At 44.4% G+C, this 17225-nt stretch overlaps 1 protein-coding gene across 1 annotated transcript in view; it reads left to right on the forward strand.

The window, feature by feature from the left end:
* LOC135054933 (membrane-spanning 4-domains subfamily A member 4A-like) overlaps positions 1-17225 on the forward strand; it is a 91251-nt gene that overhangs the window by 51601 nt on the left and 22425 nt on the right. Inside the window, exons 3-5 of the mRNA XM_063958426.1 lie at positions 8147-8257; positions 11986-12042; positions 13896-14042. Coding sequence (XP_063814496.1) covers positions 8147-8257; positions 11986-12042; positions 13896-14042 — 315 coding nt within the window. The remainder of the gene's footprint in view (positions 1-8146; positions 8258-11985; positions 12043-13895; positions 14043-17225) is intronic.

Below are 17225 nucleotides of genomic sequence, written 5' to 3' on the forward strand. Positions count from 1 at the left end.
TATGACCCAGTATCGGTATGGAAAGATTTACAGGTTATTACTACTGTAATTATAAAAAAAAAATCTAGCCAAGCTGTCATGAGCCGGAAATTGTTTGATGAGCTCAATTCTTTTTTTTGTAGGTTTGAAAGGCCTGATGATTTTGACACTCCCTTAATAAATATATTGTCGGATGCAAGTAGCCAACACGGTAGTCTACGGGTGGATGAGGGGGAGGTGGCAAAGATATTTGGTTGCTTAAAGCCCATGAAGGCTTCGGGACCAGATGGTGTATTCCCGCGTGTGTTGAAAACTTTTGCCGAGCAGTAGGCACCCGTTTTCTCAGGGATTTTTAATAAATCCTGGAACTACGTTTTGTTCGTTTATGCCTCAAATGTTCAATTATTGTCCCGGTACCTAAGAAATCATCCATTTTTGGCTTGAATGACTACAGGCCTATAGCCCTCACCTCTGTGGCCATGAAAACGTTTGTACATTTAGTGCTGAACCATTTGAAAAAGACGACAGGTCCTTGCTTAGATCCCTTGCAGTTTGCCTACTGTGCAAACAGGTCTGTGGAGGATGCGGTCAACATGGGGCTCTACTTTATCTTTCAAAATACTGACCTGCCTGGGACCTACGTGCAGGTCCTGTTTGTTGATTTTAGTTCAGCGTTTAATACAATTGTCCCTGGGATACTGTTCCCCAAGTTGCTAAACTGTGGGGTTCGATCCACCTGTGAATGGATTGTCGACTTTCTGACAGAAAGGGAACAGCGTGTGAAAGCAGGGGACATTATGTCTAGCGTACAAAAGACCAGTACTGGCACCCCTCAAGGGTACGTACTATCTCCTATGCTGTTCCAACTATATACTAATGATTGCTGCGCTGAGGAGGATTCCATTAGATTTTTTATATTTGTGGATGACACCACTGTTGTTGGCTTAATTAAGGATGGTGATGAGTCGGCATATAGGAGGGAGGTGGACCGGTTGGCCCTGTGGTGCCAAAGGACTAATCTGGATTTGAATCCACTTAAAACTGTAGCGATGGTGGTGGATTTTGGAGGAGCCCAACCCCTGTTATTCCACTTAGCATAGCTGGAAATAGTGTGCCCATGGTGAACTCCTTCAAGTTCATGGGGTCATTTATCTTGCGAGACCTTAAGTGGGGGATCAACATTGATGCAGCAGTTAAAATAGCTCAGCAAAGACTGTTCTTTTTACATCAGTTGAAAAAATGAAATGTACCTCAGGAATTGCTGATCCTGTTTTACTTGGCTATAATTGAGTCTGTGTTATGCTCCTCATTGATAGTCTGGTTTGGTTAAGTGACGGAATGAGACAAAACAAGGCTTTAAATAATTGTTAGAACAGCGTAAATAATTATTGTGGAGTGTTTGCCTTCTGTTCAAGAATTGTATCAATTGCGGGTAAAGAAACGAGCCTGTAACATTGTAATGGACCAGATGCATCCTGGCTGGTCTTTGTTTCAGAAGCTGCCTTCGGGTAGGCGATACCAAATGATCCCTGTTAAAACAGCTAGACACAGAAATCGTTTTTTTTCCACAGGCCATTCGCTTGCTAAATAATTGCTGATTTAGGTGCCCCTCTTTCTTTTAAATTGGGTTGCCTTTTGGAACGGTTATTAATGTTTTGTGGATGGTATTGCATTTTGTTTTTGTATTTGTCTACCATTGTTTATGCAGTATATTTGTATGTGGTTTCTGTATGATGGAATGTTTCTTATGTTGTGTTGCAGCTGACCGGAAATAAGTTCTGGGTATGTGCAAGTATACCTGGCCAATAAAATTTTTATTCTATTCTATTCTTATTCTACAAGGTACTTTTGCATTGCCACTCGCAGTGACGTATCAGTCATAAAATGATTGTCAGGAACTAGTAAGCAGCTGCTTCACTTGGCGAAGTCTCACAGTTCTATCACTAAAAAAAAAATCGTTGCTGCATCGGCATATCTGAATCAGCCCTATAGAGCAGGCATTCCCAACCACGTCCTCAAGGCACACTAACAGTGCAGGTTTTAGGGATATCCAGGCTGCAGCACAGATGGTTAAATCAAAATAACTGATGCTAAATTAAGTCACCTGTGCTCAAGCATGGATATCACTAAAGCCTGCACTGTTAGTGTGCCTTGATGAACCTGGTTGGGAATGCCTGCTATAGAGAGTTATTACTATTTCTTCTAAAATACCGTTCTGTGTCTGAGGGAGCTACACCCCAAAGAAGACCTTTTTTTCCTATTATATAAAAATAATAATTGCAAAAACCCCAAAACATTTTGTTTATTTATTTTTTCCAGCTGTAGTCACTCAGCACCACATTGTGGCTCCTGTATAAGGTATATTCAGTGCTGTAACTAGGCATTCTAGCACTGTGTGCAAGAAACGGCATTGGCGCACACCCACCTTATGTAAAATATGGGCAGTGTGCGCCGTAGGCTCGCGCAAAAAATTAGGGGCATGGCTTCATGGGGAAAGGGTGTGGCCACAAAATTATACCAATTCATACTGCAGTGCACAGTAGTCTCCATTATTCAATTTACACGGCACAGTAACGCCACTACACCAGGTAGAGCCCCTTTTACACATTACGGTAGACAGTCCCCCTTTTTACACATTACGGCAGACAGCGTCCCCCTTTTTACACATTACGGCAGACAGCGCCCCCCTTTTTACACATTATGACAGACAGCATCCCCTTTTTACACATTACGGCAGACAGCATCCCCTTTTTACACATTACGGCAGACAGTGTCCACTTTTTACACATTACGGCAGACAGCGTCCCCTTTTTACACATTACGGAATACAACGTCCCCTTTTTTACACATTGTGGCAGACAACATCCCGTTTTTACAAATTACAGCAGACAGCTTCCCCCTTTTTACACATTACGGCAGACGGCGTCACCTTCTTACACATTATGGCAGACAGCATCCCCCTTTTTACACATTACTGCAGGCAGCGTCCCCTTTTTACACATTGCGGCAGACAGCATCCCCCTTTTTACACATTACGGCAGACGGTGTCCCCTTCTTACACATTATGGCAGACAGCGTCCCCTTATTACACATTACAGCAGACAGCATCCCCCTTTTTACACATTACAGCAGACAGCGTCCCCTTTTTACACATTACAGCAGACAGCGTCCCCCTTTTTACACATTACAGCAGACAGTGTCCCCTTTTTACACATTATGGCAGACAGCGTCCCCTTCTTACACATTACGGCAGACAGCGTCCCCTTTTTTACACATTACAGCAGACAGTGTCCCATTCTTACACATTACGGCAGACAGCGCCCCCTTCTTACACATTACGGCAGACAGCGTCCCCTTTTTTTACACATTACAGCAGACAGTGTCCCCTTTTTCACATTACAGCAGACAGCATCCCCTTTTTACACATTACAGCAGACAGTGTCCCATTTGTACACATTACGGCAGACAGCGTCCCCTTTTTACACATTACGGCAGACAGCGTCCCCTTCTTACACATTACAGCAGACAGCGTTCCATTCTTACACATTACGGCAGACAGTCCCCCTTTTTACACATTACAGCAGACAGTGTCCCCCTTTTTACACATTACAGCAGACAGTGTCCCCCTTTTTACACATTACGGCAGACAGCGTCCCCCTTTTTACACATTACAGCAGACAGCGTCCCCCTTTTTTCACATTACGGCAGACAGCGTCCCCTTTTTACACATTACGGCAGACAGCGTCCCCTTATTACACATTACAGCAGACAGCGTCCCCCTTTTTACACATTACAGCAGACAGCGTCCCCTTTTTACACATTACAGCAGACAGCATCCTCCTTTTTACACATTACAGCAGACAGTGTCCCCTTTTTACACATTACGGCAGACAGCGTCCCCTTCTTACACATTACAGCAGACAGCGTCCCCCTTTTTACACATTACAGCAGACAGCGTCCCCCTTTTTACACATTACAGCAGAAAGCGTCCCCCTTTTTACACATTACGGCAGACAGCGTCCCTCTTTTTACACATTACGGCAGACAGCGTCCCCCTTTTTACACATTACGGCAGACAGCGTCCCCCTTCTTACACATTACGACAGACAGCGTAGAGAGAGAGAGAGACAGACACTTACCATCTCTCCCCGCTATCCTCTGTGACATTGGTTGGTGCTGCTGTGCTGGGGCGGGCTGTGGCTGGGCAATGGAGCTGAGCTGCACCTGTGGCTAGGGCATGTTGGTGGGCTCTCCCCTCTCTGAAGCTCCGTACAGTGGAGCTGAGGCTTGCGAATGTGGCATATTGGCGGGTCCTCCACGCTCCCATGCTCCGTAGTACGGAGTATGGGAGTGGGGAGGACCCGCCAACATGCCCCAAACGCAAGCCGCCTCAGCTCCACTGTACAGTGGAGCTGAGGCGTCTTGCTGTGCTGGAGTGGGCTGCGGAGCTCTGATGCTCCGTACAGTGTTAAACAGGGCCATGACTGTGCGCTCCCCAGGGCTCTGTGTTGTGTGTGGTGGATATGTGTGGACTGTACTGTGGTGATATAATTGGATAGGAGAGCTATAAAGGTAATGTGAATGGTTCTGGAATTTGATAAGCTTGTCTGAATAGGTGAGTTTTCAGGGAACACTTGATAGTTTGGAGACTAGAGGAGAGTCTTATTGTATGTGGTAGGGCATTCCACGGAGTGGGTGCAGCCCAAAGAAAGTCCTGTAATCGTGCATGGGAGCAAGTAATGAGTGTGGATGAGAGACGTTGATCTTGTGAAGAGCGAAAGGGCCGGGTTGGGAGATATTTTGAGATAAGCAAAGAGATGTATGTTGGTGTAGTTTGGTTAATAGCCTTGTGTGTGAGTAAAAGTATTTTATATTGAATATGGTAGAATACAGGTAACCAATGGAGGGACTGACAGAGTAGTTTTGCAAACAATGAACGTCTAGCGAGGAATATTAGCCTCGCAGCTGCATTTAGAATGGATTGTAATGGTCAGAGTTTTTTTAGTATGACCATTTAGAAGACTATTTCAATAATCAATGCGGGAGATAATGAGAGCATGGATTACAGTTTTAGCAGTGTCTTGTGTAAGATATGGTCGTATTTTGGATATATTTCTTAGATGCATGTAACATAATTTTGAGACAGATTGAATGTGAGGAATAAAGGACAGTCCTGAGTCAAGTATGATACCTAGGCAGCGAGCTTGTCGTGTAGGGCTGATTGTCGAGATCTCAACAGTAAAAGAAATGGGATGCGGTCAAGATCCCACGGAATGGGATCACGGCGGTTGGAATACCAAAACCGGGATCGCGACCGACACAAGCCCGATATATTCTCCCTTTGTGGGTGTCCACGACACCCATAGAGGGAAAATAAGTTAGTGTGCCGAGCGTAGCGAGGCACCGTACCCACAGCGTGGCGAGTGCAGCGAGCCCGCAAGGTGCTGCATTGAGCTCGTCCCCCTGTCGGGATTGTGCCGGTCGGGATCCTAGTGTCAGTATTCCAACCACCGGGATCCCATCCCGGCAGTATCTCGTACTGATCCCATAGAAATATCAGGTTGGCAACTGCTATTGATCGGTGGAAATATACTTAACTCTGTTTTGGAAATATTACGCTTGAGGTGGCGAGATAATATCTGTGCACAAGTGATATACATACTGAAGTGTAGATAGCTCAGAATAACAAGCAAATTCACTTTATCTGTGCAGCACTGGACTGCAGGTGCTACTAGTGTCTGAGAAAGATACACACAAATAAAGATACATTCAGTCACCCTTCCCGGACAACTCCTACATCTTCCTACTGCTACAACTCATTGTCCTAAAAGCGCCTAATGGAATCTTAATGACATTTTAAATGCACAATTACAGAGCACAGCTACAGCCCCCAACCCATTTTCATGGGACAGTCTAGTTTGTCATGGTCTCGCGGTGGGAGGGTGGGGCAGTTGGGAGATCCTCTCTCACGCTGCTCTGTTTAGCAGAGCAGCGGTGAATAGATGCTGGGCCGAATTCAGACCTGATCGCAGCAGCAAATTTGTTCTCTAATGGGCAAAACCATGTGCACTGCAGGGGGGGGGGGCAGATATAACATGTGCAGAGAGAGTTAGATTTGGGTGGGGTGAGTTCAAACTGAATTCTAAATTGCAGTGTAAAAATAAAGCAGCCAGTATTTACCCTGCACAGAAACAATATAACCAACCCAAATCTATCTCTCTCTGCAAATGTTATATCTGCCACACCTGCAGCGCACATCGTTTTGCCCATTAGAGTACAAAATTGCTGCTGCAATCAGGTCTGAGGGTTGCTCATACCTCCCAACTGTTACGATTTTGGCAGGACAGTCCCGTTTTTCATGGTCTGTCCCGTTGTCCCACCCGCGGGTTGCAGTGTCCCGCGAGTGGGGGGGCAGTTGGGAGATCCCTCCCTGTCACTCGCTGCTCTGAGGAGAGCAGTGGTGAATAGATGCTGTGCGCATGCGCACAGCGTCTATTCCTTGCAGCAGGGCCATCTTTTCGTATGGGCTCAATGGGCTCTTGCCCAAGGGCCCCAGGAGTATAAGGGCCCTAACCTGATAGCTGAGGGTCCCCTCTTTCCAGGAGTACCAGATTTTTGAAAATCGGCCCTAGGGAACCGGAGATATCCGAATTGAAAGCAGTGGTCCCCATCTAAGCTTGTTAATTGCTCTTCCCAGACAGATATCTCGGGTTCTGTCTGACTTAGAGTTTTTCTGAGGGTATAATCCAAAAGCTGTGATTCTCCCCTTTTGGAGGACATAGGCAGCGTGGGGTAAATTTACTAAGGTGGGAGATTTTTAGAACTGGTGATGTTGCCCATAGCAACCAATCAGATTATATCTATTATCTGCTAGAAGCAGCTAGATAAATGGTAAGTAGAATCTGATTGGTTGCCATGGGCAACATCACCAGTTCTAAAAATCTCCCATCTTAGTAAATTTACCCCCTTGTCTCTACTATGCCCAGAACCAGAGATATCAGCCTTCCAGCAGCTGGTCCCTGCTCCAGCTCCACACGCCTGGTATGCAGTTTTATATTTGCATTCGTGAATTGCTCTGGCTCCTGAGCTCTGATCCACAAGTCCCCAATATCTCCTGAAAGGTGGGACTCTCTAGTTTTTTTCTTATCCCATTCAAAGCTAAGAAATCTAATGCATCTGTGCAGTAAAGGAGTAATTAGCAGAAATTATTGCTCCAGGTCCTACATGCTGAGCAGAAGATAGAACACCCCCCCTACCACCCGTGGGACATCAAAGCTGCCGCTGATAGCACCCCCCACCTCTTCCGCTGGAGGATGGGTAGGGGGCCCAGTGCATTTCTGTGCCCAGGGGCCTACACTGCTGTTAATACGGCTCTGCCTGGCAGGGAGGGACAGGGGGCATGGCCAGCAGCTCTCACAGCGCTGTCCATGCCCCCATAATGCTGAAAATGGGGGCGTGGCTTGTGATCGCGTCAATTGTCGTGAGGCCACACCCCCTTTCTGGCAGGCCACGTCCCCTAATTTTGGCGCTGATGTCCCTCCTTGGATGCCGGCGAAGTTGGGAGGTATGGGTTGCTGCTAAATTTGCTGTCCTACGTCCAGATAGTCACCGCCCCCAGTGGGAGTGTAAACTCACCGTGCAAGTGTGCGATCGCATGTGTACCCCGAGCTGCAAAAATCCACTGTGTGCAGTCTCTGCACATCCCAGGACTTAATCCTACAGTGTGGTGAGAACAGGCTGATCGGGGCCGAAGCTGACGTCACACACCCTCCCTAAAAATTCTTCGGAACGCCTGCGTTTTTACGGACACTCCCAGTAAATGGTCAGTTACCAACCTCCTCCTGTCAATCACCTTGCGAACACCCGTACGATTGGGATTTTCGTACCATCCTGTCACTGAGCGGCGATGGCAGTTGTTGTTGGCCGGCGCGCGTGCGTATTGCGGTGTATACGTATGTGCAGTCTATTACTGATCGCCTGCTGTGCGAAACTGCACAGCAGCGATCAAGTCTGAATCACTCCCCTGAATTATGCCCGCTGTGTGTCTATTAAAAAAAAGACTTAAAGACTTTCAATCAAGGTTTTTCACTCTGTAGTATCCAAAAGATGTTACTTTATTATGTTTCTATTAAAACTAACCGATATTTTGTTTGTTTCTTTCCCTTAGACTGTGCTGATTGTTTCAGGCATTTTGCAGATTGCTCTAGGAATTGGGCTGATTTATACCATAGATATTATTTATAATTCAAGTGGCATCTCCTTCTGGGGCTCAGTGTTTGTAAGTATGGAAACAATTGATATATTTAATATGTATTTATTTCCTTTGCATTCTGCTTGTCACAGCTGAGTACATGTTAGGCAAGCTGGCCCAGAGATGGCTTAAAAGTAGAGATGAGTGGGTTCGGTTCTTAGAGAACGGAAACCCCCCGAACATCCCATTCCGAGCCCGGGTCCGAGTCCTGTGTAATTTATGAGTGTCCAGGTTTAAAGGGATAGTATGGTAAGCCTAATTAGGAGTCGTCAGTACTTCATCCGACCCCATCGTTCACTGCAGTTTATCACAGTGCACCGATCGGGTCAGAATTGCGCATGCGCCGCAGTGCACCGGCGATGGCCGTCGCTCAGTAGCGTTCGCCTCTGCCTGATTCACAGGCAGAGGCGGTCGCAGGGCAGGAGGGGGCTAGAGGGCGGCGTTAAGCCGCCATTTAGGGGGCGTGGTCTGGCCAATGCAGGCATGGCCGGACCGTTTGGGGAACTGGCTGCGGCGGCTGCGTGATGCAGCCGCTGCGGCCAGTGGCAGCGACAATCAATTCCCGGCCAGCCGCAGGAGCTGCGCTGGCCGGGAGTTACTCCACAAATACAAAAGCATCACCGCTGTGCGATGCTTTTGTATTTGTGCGGGGGGGGGGGGGGGGGGCAGACTGACATGCGGGGCGGACTAGCCGTGTGCTGGGTGTCCCCCCGCATGTCGCATGTCAGGGATGATCATCGTAGCTGTGGTGTGTTCAGGGTAAAAAAATAAAGCAACCAGTACTTACCATGCACAGAAACAAGATAACAGTTAGATCTTATACATGAATGATTGTAATTGTATAAATATAGGGGGTGATTCCGAGTTGTTCGCTCGCAAGCTGCTTTTAGCAGCATTGCACACGCTAAGCCGTCGCCTACTGGGAGTGAATCTTAGCTTATCAAAATTGCAAACGAAAGATTAGCAGAATTGCGATTAGAAATTTCTTAGCAGTTTCTGAGTAGCTCCAGACTTACTTGGCATCTGCGATCAGTTCAGTCAGTTTCGTTCCTGGTTTGACGTCACAAACACACCCAGCGTTCGCCCAGACACTCCCCCGTTTCTACAGACACTCCCGCGTTTTCCCAGAAACGGTAGCGTTTTTTCACACACTCCCATAAAACGGCCAGTTTCCTCCCAGAAACACCCACTTCCTGTCAATCGCATTACGATCACCCGAACGAAGAAAACACCTTGTAATGCCGTGAGTAAAATACCTAACTGCATAGCAAATTTACTTGGCGCAGTCGCACTGCGGACATTGCGCATGCGCATTAGCGACTAATCGCTCTGTTGCGAAAAAAAAATAACGAGCGATCAACTCGGAATGACCACCATAGTGTCCTGGTTTAAAGGGAGTATATATATGTGTGTGTGTAATGTACAAGCTATTCCACCCGTTCTTTGCACGGGAGTTTCTGATTTTCATGGCTCTACATATAAATGAGTGTTAAAAATGTGATAAATCTATAGAGATGTAAGTCTGAGACATCTTAATGAAAGTAAATATTAACCCATGTTTTTTGACATTACCCGAGGAGCACCCGTAGCAGTTACGGTAAAAAGTGACAGGACCACTTTTGTAGTTTATTAAATTCTACACACTGGAGGTGCAATCCAAATTTTGATCGGATTGCTCGTTTGGGCATTATCGTTCAGGCAACGCAAGCCACACATGGGTAATGATGTCATTACGTCAATACCATTTCATCCCCTTAGGGAAGGTTTATTAAAATTTTAATTATGTCGTTTTTCTATTTCCCACCTAAAGAATACGTATGTTAAATTTCAGCTTCCTAATATATTGGGAAGTAAAAGAATTAGTGAGTGAGTGAGTGAGTGAGTGAGTGAGTGAGTGAGTGAGTGAGTGAGGGCTTTCGCATCTATATTTCACAATCTATATTTCGCATCTATATATAAAGTGCAAGCGTATAAACCTTAGTTGTACAAAAAAAAAAGCACCTGTATATTTAAAATTCACATTCAGTATGTAATACCAAGACGTACTTTAAAACAAGGGGTAAAACATATCTGTAGGAACCAAAGTTAATGTTCCAGATGGCAAAGATTGGATCATGTCTCAGCATGTTTCTTCACTATGCCAACTGGCTAGACTTTTTAATTACAATAAAGTATACATACTAGCTAGTGATTTATTAGTCCAGCCAGTAGGCACAGTGACAAAACACAATGTTTTAAATATACATATTGCATTAATTTAAAATGTATTACCTCATTGGTGCTTTTTTGTTATTATTTATTTATTTATGTATTATTCATTTGCAAACAAACCTGATTGGCATTGTGTACATCTGGACCAAGTTGAATATGTTCCGGGTGGCTTATTTAGGTTTGTAAGCAAAGCAAAACAAATCACACAACTGGGAAAAACCATGTAGCACTGCAGTGCATAGGTAAAATCTGCCACTGGTGGGGGGAGGGGGTGCAAACTGAAATCTAAATGGGCTGCATACAAAAGCCAGCCAGTATTTATCCTGCACAACCCATCCAAATCTAACTCTCTATGCACGTTACATCTGCCCCACCTGCAGTTCAACATGGTTTTGCCCATTTTTGTGATTTTTTGCTTTACTTAAAAATATGAATCAGGCCCTGTGTGCAAAAATTGTAAAGCAACTTTGGCAACTACAATACAGTCAGGCTGTATCCCTGTGTTTATGCAAACTAATATTCCTTATGGACACCTAGCATAAGACAACTGCTTTTGAGTAGAAAACATCTTAATATGCATTAATCTCAGCATACATTTTATATATGTTATTTATGCAATCATTTCCTACAGGACCTATGTTTGTTGTGCAAATGTGTCAAACTGTAAAATGAGGCTCAGTGTGTACAAGCACCTAAAGTAGGTGTGTTGGAAATAGATAAAGGGGGAGATACAGTGTATCCAGGGATGTTTTTAGCCAATCTGACTCCCAGTGCGAGATTTAAAAATGCATCCGTCCATCCCCCCTTAGATATAAAAAAATAAAAATTTGCGTGGGCCAAAGGTGCGCGCACCCCAGGCAAGGGGGCATGATCTCATTAAAATGAGCGTGGTCTCGCCTGAAAAAGACTACCTTACACCCCAGTTTTGACCCTGCACCAAAAGATCACGGTCAACACAGGGGGGGAAAAAATCCACCATATTATGCCACACCGCAATGCCCTTGATACATTATGCCCTAGTAAAGCTTCTAATTATCAGGGGTTTCATGCTCTGAGATCCATGCTGGTTGCCAGGGGTTTCATGCGCTGGGATCCATGCTGGTTGCCAGGGGTTTAATGCTCTGAAATCCATGCTGGTTGCCAGGGGTTTAATGCTCTGAGATCCATGCTGGTTGCCAGGGGTTTAATGCTCTGAGATCCATGCTGGTTGCCAGGGGTTTCATGCTCTGGGATGGGTGTCATAATCGTTACCAGGGCTGTGTAATGCTAGTTGCCAGGGCTATGTAATGTGTTTACAGCGTCTGCCAGCATCTCCCTCCTCCTCTCGCCCGCCAATTGCTTCTGAGTCCTGGAGCGCCCCCTCCTCCCCATCATTCGTACTCCGCTCGGGGGTGGAGTTTCACGTAATGACGCATTTGCATTGTGATGTCACGATGCAAACATGCCATTACGTGAAACTCTGACTACCTAGACTCTTTGATACATCTCCCCTGCAGAGTTTGTACATGATATGTGATTTAAAGTATATATTTTATGTTTTGCAGTACATAATTGCAGGAGCTTTGACAGTTGCAGCTCAGCGTAAACCCAGCATTGGCTTGGTAAGTTAAATGGATCTGTCATCTGTTTACCAACAGCTGAGAGGTTATGTTCAACATTCTATAGTAATCTGTGCTCCTTATCTTATGTTGTGCTCACCATATACCGCATGTAGCTTTTAAAATAAACATGGCTACATTTCCAAACTTGCTTGCATGAGGGATGAGAAAAGATGAATGGGACTTGATGAGACATAGGGGGTAATTCCAAGTTGATCGCAGCAGGAATATTGTTAGCAGTTGGGCAAAACCATGTGCACTGCAGGGGAGGCAGATGTAACATGTGCAGAGAAAGTTAGATTTTGGTGGGGTGAGTTCAATCTGCAATCTAATTTGCAGTGTAAAAATAAAGCAGCCAGTATTTACCCTGCACAGAAACAAAATAACCCACCCAAATCTAACTCTCTGCAAATGTTATATCCCCCCCCCCCTGCAGTGCACATGGTTTTGCCCAACTGCTAAAACATTTCCTGCTGCGATCAACTTCGAATTACCCCCATAATGTGCATCACCAAGGGGGTGGGGAATCCACATAAGCCACACCCACCTCAATAAAGTCTCATGCTGCAATTCACATCATCACACCCTTTTTAAATTCAGCCAGGGTTTGATGACACAATTGATGGCATGTTCCTGTTTATCTTGAGAGAGGGTCAAGAGGTCTCCCACTAAATTGAGAGTCTCTCAGACATTTCTGGAAATAAGCCAATTATGCTATGGAGGGATATTATTTCTATTTATATAATTAAAATTTACCATATTTTGATTATCAGTTTTTGGTTAATCAAGTTTATATCCAAGTGCTCTAAAATCTCCAAGGATCCTCCCCTTGATAAGCTCACTCTCTCAGTGGGGGTGCGATGCATCATACTGTACCTAAAAATGCAGGCAAACCTCAGAAAATGCCATTTCAGGAGGTTTGGCCGCTTACCGCATATGCACCATGCTCTGGAATGTGATACATTCCGGGGCTTGGATGTGGTGGGCAATGCCATCTGTACCCTATAGAAGCCTTTGGGCTATCGTGTTTCTGCCTCGGAAGAAAACAATCTGATCCATCCCAGCACCCCCCACGGTGCATGCATCACTTGATAGATGCACAGATGGACTCCTAGATTCTAAACCCGGAAGTCCACACACCACAAAGGACAGCTCTCATTGGGAGAATGTCCTGAGGATTTCTGACTTTTGGTAGTTATTATAAATGGTCTCTCATTCATGATGTGTCATTGGTCAGTTCATATGCAAGCAACGTCCAGCCTTGAAGAAGACATCATAGGGGTTGGCCAATGGTTTCTGCTGCATACATGCTGTCTTCTAGGAAGTTCTTTATTCTAATAGAATTGGGGCTTCATATTCATACATTTAATCATAACTACTCGTTGCAATGTGCTACAATCTAACCATAGCTATCAAATTAATCCACACATTCTCCTGATCATTTTGACACTAAGCATGATAAAATGAACTTGTTCCATCCCCATAATACATATATATCTGGTTTTACACTCTATTATATAAATACCATATAATACAAGTCTGTTGCTGGACATGTTTTATCTATGTGTAATTTATGTGTTGTATGAAATAAGTGTCTGTGTGCGTCTTTATGGCATTTCTCAGTGATTGCGCCTTTTACCGTATATACACCCACCACGCTGCAACACGCACGCCGTGCGACTCTATACATGATGTACGGTAAAGAAGCATGGTGCATCCATACACGTCAATTGCGTCCTTACGCTACCACCAAGAAGCGCCAGTCTGTGTGTAGTTTGTATTGTCTTATTTTTCTGACTTTCGACAGTATACTATTATGTCTTTCTGTGACTGCTTTTCCCCTTTTCTTTATACAGGTGAAAGGATCACTCTCGTTGAACATAATTAGCACAATTATGAGCTTTATTGCCTTTGTCCTAAACTGCATTGATCTAGCAATTATTTACTGTCCTATCGGCTACTATCATGACCATGGCTATCATAGAAGATGCCAACAGCAACTCGTAAGTTTATTTACCACAATCTAAAGATTGAAGTGATGAAGTGCTATTTCATTACATATTATATCCTTGAAAATAGTGGTAATCATAGATTATATTACAGTGAGTAAAATGTATAGTTATGTTTAAATATAGCACTAACCCTTTAATATCTGGGGGGTGTTTGCTGTTTCATGACCAGACTAGGTGGTATATTTACTGCCTACTGGTTTTGACAGACATATCATACATATATTTAAAAGCATAGTAAAAAAAATAATAATATATATATATATACAAGCTTAAGAGCCAATCAAATAGATCAGGCGGCACTCCATCGGACTTTAAGTGAGAGAAAATGTAATGCTAAATTGCATTAAATTATCTCTCACTTAAAGTCCGATGGAGTGCCGCCTGATCTATTTGATTGGGCCTTAAGCATGTATATTGAACCTTGGAGGGCACCCCGGCAGCTGTATTGTGGACCAAGAGTGCCATTCCACATTGATATATATATATATATATAATTACATTATACACAGAACAGATTTATCTAGTGTCCTACAAGTGTTGTGTGCGAGTAGACTGAATTCAGTGCTCAGTCGCAACATGTGGACTGAGATAGGGCATCTGTTTCAGACAGATTTTTTGCACCCAGCATTGTATAAAGTCATGTGTGTACAAATCACCACAGGTCTCTGGAGAGCTGCAAAAGTCTGACTTTACTTGCTGCAGACATGCTGAACAGTGGCTGCAGAGGCAGTTATTGAATAACAAGTGGATTTCTGCCATCCACATTAAAGCAAGACAGCATACATCTACTGGGTGGGTGCTAGTGCTGAAAATAGAGATGTGCGCCGGACCATTTTTGCTGGATTTGGCTCTGATTCATCATCCAGCTTTGGATTTGCCAAACCACCGTGACTGACTTTGAATATTTTTTTTTTAAATTGACTAAAAAACTATAATTACATAATTTGGGCATTGTTTTTTTTCCTAGACTATTATTAACCTCAATAAAATTATGCTTCAGTAATTTTAACCACCTCACAATATTGTTTTCACCATTATTGGCCAAAGGCTGCAATGAGCTGGCTGGTTACCAAGCGACAGACAAGTGTCACAAACACTAGGCAATTTATAGCACATCAATGAAACTTTGCCACACAGCAGTAGCAGAAATGAAAGGTTTTTGCAAGATGGAATTGTCCTTGAGCTCTCCCACCCACCCTTATGTTGGATATTAAAAAGGACACGCGCATTTTAACAAAGCAAACACTTCAGCGAGAGGAACTGCTACTTTTGTGGCTGAAGTGCTTGGTTTGTTTGGGTCCCCACAAAACAAGCTATCAATTGGCTTATGGCAACAGCTCTACAGTGGCTATATGTCATCATCATTGTCATCCTTACCCTCATCAGTGTGTACATAATTCCCACTAAAAAATATTAGTTCATCCCCCCTGGAATCCACCATTACAGAAGTCTCTGTACTTTGATGTAATTGCATGGAAAGGCCTTCATCATGGACTTTCCAGTTCATTTAGATGAACATCACTTTTTCCACATCTTAAGGAAGTAGCCTCCTACGCCGTTCACTCGCAAGGTTCCCGGCTGTGCTGAAAACTCTTTCCAAGTACACACTGAAGGGTGGCCAGCTTAAGTAATGCAAAGCCAGTTTGTACAAGGGCCATCAAATTACCTTTTTTTCCTTCCAGTACTTGAAGGGACTCTGTGACAGGCCTATTTTTACGGTGTCATGAAAATAATCACTAATGTTGGGCAATTCTTTTAGACTGGACCAGATGTCAAAATGTTGTTTTGAATCCTCTGCATCACCACTTGGGAAACTGAGATTTTTTTCTGGCTGCTGCTGAAGAAACTGAGAACATGAGGAGATGTAGTAGTGCCATGTGTCCCTTGAGCTGCCAATTTGCTCACCAGAAGTTCTTTGCTTCTCCTAAGATCTGGATCAATTGGAAAGAAAGACACAGCATACGACTGAAACTTGGGATCAAGCATGGTTGCTAAAATGTAATGATCAGATTTAAAGATATTGGCAACCCATGAATCCTGGCAACAGGAATAAAGAGCTTGAGCTACAAGTCCGGAATACTTTGCGGATTCACTTTGCTTAATCTCCTCCTTCAATTTCTCCAGCTGATTTTCCAATAGCCTAATTAGGGGAATCACCTTACTCAAGCTAGCAGTGTCACCACTCACTACAAAGGTAGCTGTTTCAAAGGGTTTCAGCACCTTGCACAAGACATAAAGTACTCTTCATTGTGCTGGGCTAAGGTACATTCCCCCTCCTCTCCCAATGTCATGGCTTGTTGTATAGCTATGGATGGCTTTTGCTATTCCTCCACCTGTTTACCACCTCTTACTTCAGTTGATGGCAGGGCAAATTAAACTGTTCTTGCAGGTGCTGCAATCTACTGTGTGCTGTTGATGAATGCCGAAAATGTCCCAATTTTTTTTGTGCCACAATCAGCATATCCTGCACGCCCCTGTCATTTTTTTAAAATCCCTGTACCACTAAGTTGATCATGTTAGCAACACAGGGATGTGTTGGAATGTTGGAATTCACCCAGCTGTAATGCTCTCACAATGGGGGTCATTCCGAGTTGTTCGCTCGCAAGTTGATTTTTGCAGATTTGCTCACGCTAAGCCGCCGCCTACTGGGAGTGAATCTTAGCTTCTTAAAATTGCGAACGATGTATTCGCAATATTTTGTTTACACACCTCGTAGCAGTTTCTGAGTAGCTCCAGACTTACTCGGCATCTGCGATCAGTTCAGTGCTTGTCGTTCCTGGTTTGACGTCACAAACACACCCAGCGTTCGCCCAGACACTCCCCCGTTTCTCCGGCCACTCCTGCGTTTTTTCCGGAAACGGTAGCGTTTTTTCCCACACGCCCATAAAACGGCCTGTTTCCGCCCAGTAACACCCATTTCCTGTCAATCACATTACGATCACCAGAACGATGAAAAAGCCGTGAGTAAAATTCCTAACTGCATAGCAAATTTACTTGGCGCAGTCGCAGTGCGGACATTGCGCATGCGCAATAAGCGGAAAATCGCTGCGATGCGAAGAAAAATACCGAGCGAACAACTCGGAATGAGGGCCAATATGTGTGGCGTTATCAGATATTACAAATCCTGTGGAGAGTCCAAGTGGGTCAAGTCACGTTTCTATGCTAGTTCTATCT

This window comes from Pseudophryne corroboree, chromosome 3 (assembly GCF_028390025.1).
Source record: "Pseudophryne corroboree isolate aPseCor3 chromosome 3, aPseCor3.hap2, whole genome shotgun sequence".
NCBI classification, from domain to species: Eukaryota; Metazoa; Chordata; class Amphibia; order Anura; family Myobatrachidae; genus Pseudophryne; species Pseudophryne corroboree.